Consider the following 2,402-nt stretch of genomic DNA (forward strand, 5'->3'; position numbering starts at 1 on the left):
GATATTATATGAAATATAACTACAAACATTGCTTCTATATAACTATTTAACTAAATCAATTTATAAACACCGCACTACATTTATTCGAATTAAATATCATCACGTCTGTTGAACTAAAAGTTTTTAGCAACACCGTTGTTTAAAACGCCGTTTTTTTTTTTGTTTTTTTTTTTGTTGGTTTGTTTTTTGTTTTGTTTTTTGTTTTTTGTTTTTTTGGAACAAAGATCCAATATGGCGAGAGTTCGAAATATCATAACAAATTTGGGCAAAAATATTTTTTATGCAAAATTATGCATGAAACATCTGTTTTAAAATCACACAAATTAGAAAAAGTAATGGAAAACTCTTGAAAATCCAATGATGTAAGGATTTTTCAATCAATATATCTTAAAACACTGCCGGTAATATACATTACCTTTGTGTTTTAATTTTCAAAAGATAGGCTCTGCCGTTTCGGAACCTATGAGGAAGGAACTCACACACACAACTTTATGTAACAGTACAGATTGTATTATAAATAAATATTTTTAAAATTGATTAAAAAAAAAGACAAAAATTAATAAAGAAAAGACAAAATTTTTAAATTCTAACCGTCGCAAATTTAGCTCTAATAACAATATTATTCATTTTCACCGCTGAAAATTTGTTAAACTGTGTCGAGTGGTTGCTGTATATTGAGTTATCGTGATTCTATAAAATGAATCTAGCAATTTAAAAATTGAAAAAAAACTCTAAGTCACAAAGAGTTAAAGTTATAAGATGGAAAAGTTCCATCATTATCAAAACTGAAAAGACACTGAAGATACACTGATAGCATTAGTATATATGATTTTATTCAGCAGATAAAGCACACCGTTTGTGGTAATTCGAGAAGATCCACGAGATCGATTGTGAAAGAATACCATCTAACCGAGAGAACAATCTGAAACGCAATAAAAACATCAGACTTTAATTTAAAATCATTTCACGTCAGAAAATGGAAAAAAAAACATTTAATCAGAAGTAATCCACTTCTTAAAAGGTTTTAACATTTTTATGGTCACATGGCCCTAACATTAGACCTGCTAGCTCTCCAGATCTTAATCTTTTGGACTATTTATGAAACGTAGTTGAGAAAAAGCTTCATGCGAATCCTCATAATATTCAATAATCCCTAAACCTTTCTATAATTTTAAATCGATGTTTTTTATGGTGAGATTTAAATTTATTTTTACATTTAAAAGTCTGATTCCCGACTACACAGGCCTAATACTAATTTAGCCTCCAAACGTTCGGTACTGATTTTAGCCCCTAAACGTATATTACTATTAGCCTCGAAACCTCTAATACTGATTTTAGCCCCTAAATGTTTATTACTCATATTAGCCTCTAACCGTCTAATATTGATATTAGCTTCTAAAGGTCTAATACCGATTTTAGCCACCAAAAGTCTAATAGTGACTGTACATTTTAGACGTAACTATTTTTCTGCAGCGAAACATTTCGACACGCTGAATCTGATCTCAGCAAACTCGCATAGTTACATGAGGTAAATTTTGTTATGAGAGTACAGACGTGCCTTCCTCCTCTTTTGCGATTGCTTTCATCTTTTTTTGCGTTTGAGGATCTGTGAATGCTGAGCCTCGAGAAAGGTTACAAGATCGTCTCTCTCGCCAATTCACTCTGTCGTCCATGGTCTCGTTGCCATCAACGAATACATCATTCCGGTCCGGATCCTCGGATTGACGAGCAGGGTGCCGATATGATGAAGAGCATTGGTACTCGTAATGGTCGAACAATATTTTCATGTCGTTCCGCCATGTGCGTTTAGCGGGTTTGGTTGTCTTACTTGTGTCCGAATCGTTTAGCCGCAAGGCGCTGCTTTCTTTCGGTTTGCGCGTCTTGTCAAGGAGGTTGGTTCGACGGCGTGTAAGCATTTGTTGACCGGCTTCTATTTTCTTCAGATCTTTGTCGGTCGACATGGCGACCGCTAAAACATTTTAGAAAAAGTGAATGACGTAAGTAAAGAACGAATGATAAGAAACGTAGTAGTAAGAGGCGAACTAAGAGTGATGACAAAGGGAGAGAATTTGGAAAAATGGGAGATTAGGAAACAACGTATAAAAGGTTTTTATATTAGTAAAATAATTATATATATATATATATATATATATATATATATATATATATTGAGTAAAATGATTGATAATTTATAATTAAAATTAAAAATTAAAAATCGGTTTCACAAGGAAGAACAAACAAAATCGATAAATTGTACGATCGTTTTGGAAACGATGTTTTTATTGAGACAGACAATAAGTCTTTGGCAATAATTTTATCATTTGATTTTATAAAACAAAGTCATCCATTGGGATGTTACATGTAAACTACATTTTACATCACAATGAATGCATTGAAGATGA

At 32.2% G+C, this 2,402-nt stretch overlaps 1 protein-coding gene across 2 annotated transcripts; it reads right to left on the reverse strand.

Moving 5' to 3' along the window:
- Positions 1-811: 811 nt before the first annotated feature.
- On the reverse strand, positions 812-2,018 carry LOC145258021 (uncharacterized). Of its 2 annotated transcripts, none has more exons than XM_080115745.1 (2): positions 1,524-2,018; positions 812-922 (listed from the first exon to the last, which is right to left on the reverse strand). In XM_080115745.1, the coding sequence occupies exon 1, from the start codon at positions 1,959-1,961 to the stop codon at positions 1,539-1,541; it is 423 nt and encodes a 140-aa protein (XP_079971871.1). In that variant the 5' UTR covers positions 1,962-2,018; the 3' UTR covers positions 812-922; positions 1,524-1,538. The 2 variants fall into 2 exon arrangements, with proteins under 2 accessions (XP_079971871.1, XP_079971872.1); XM_080115746.1 differs by having other exon boundaries at positions 1,559-2,014.
- Positions 2,019-2,402: the final 384 nt, after the last annotated feature.

Source organism: Euprymna scolopes, chromosome 33 (assembly GCF_053919585.1).
Source record: "Euprymna scolopes isolate OS-2025 chromosome 33, ASM5391958v1, whole genome shotgun sequence".
NCBI lineage: Eukaryota > Metazoa > Mollusca > Cephalopoda > Sepiida > Sepiolidae > Euprymna > Euprymna scolopes.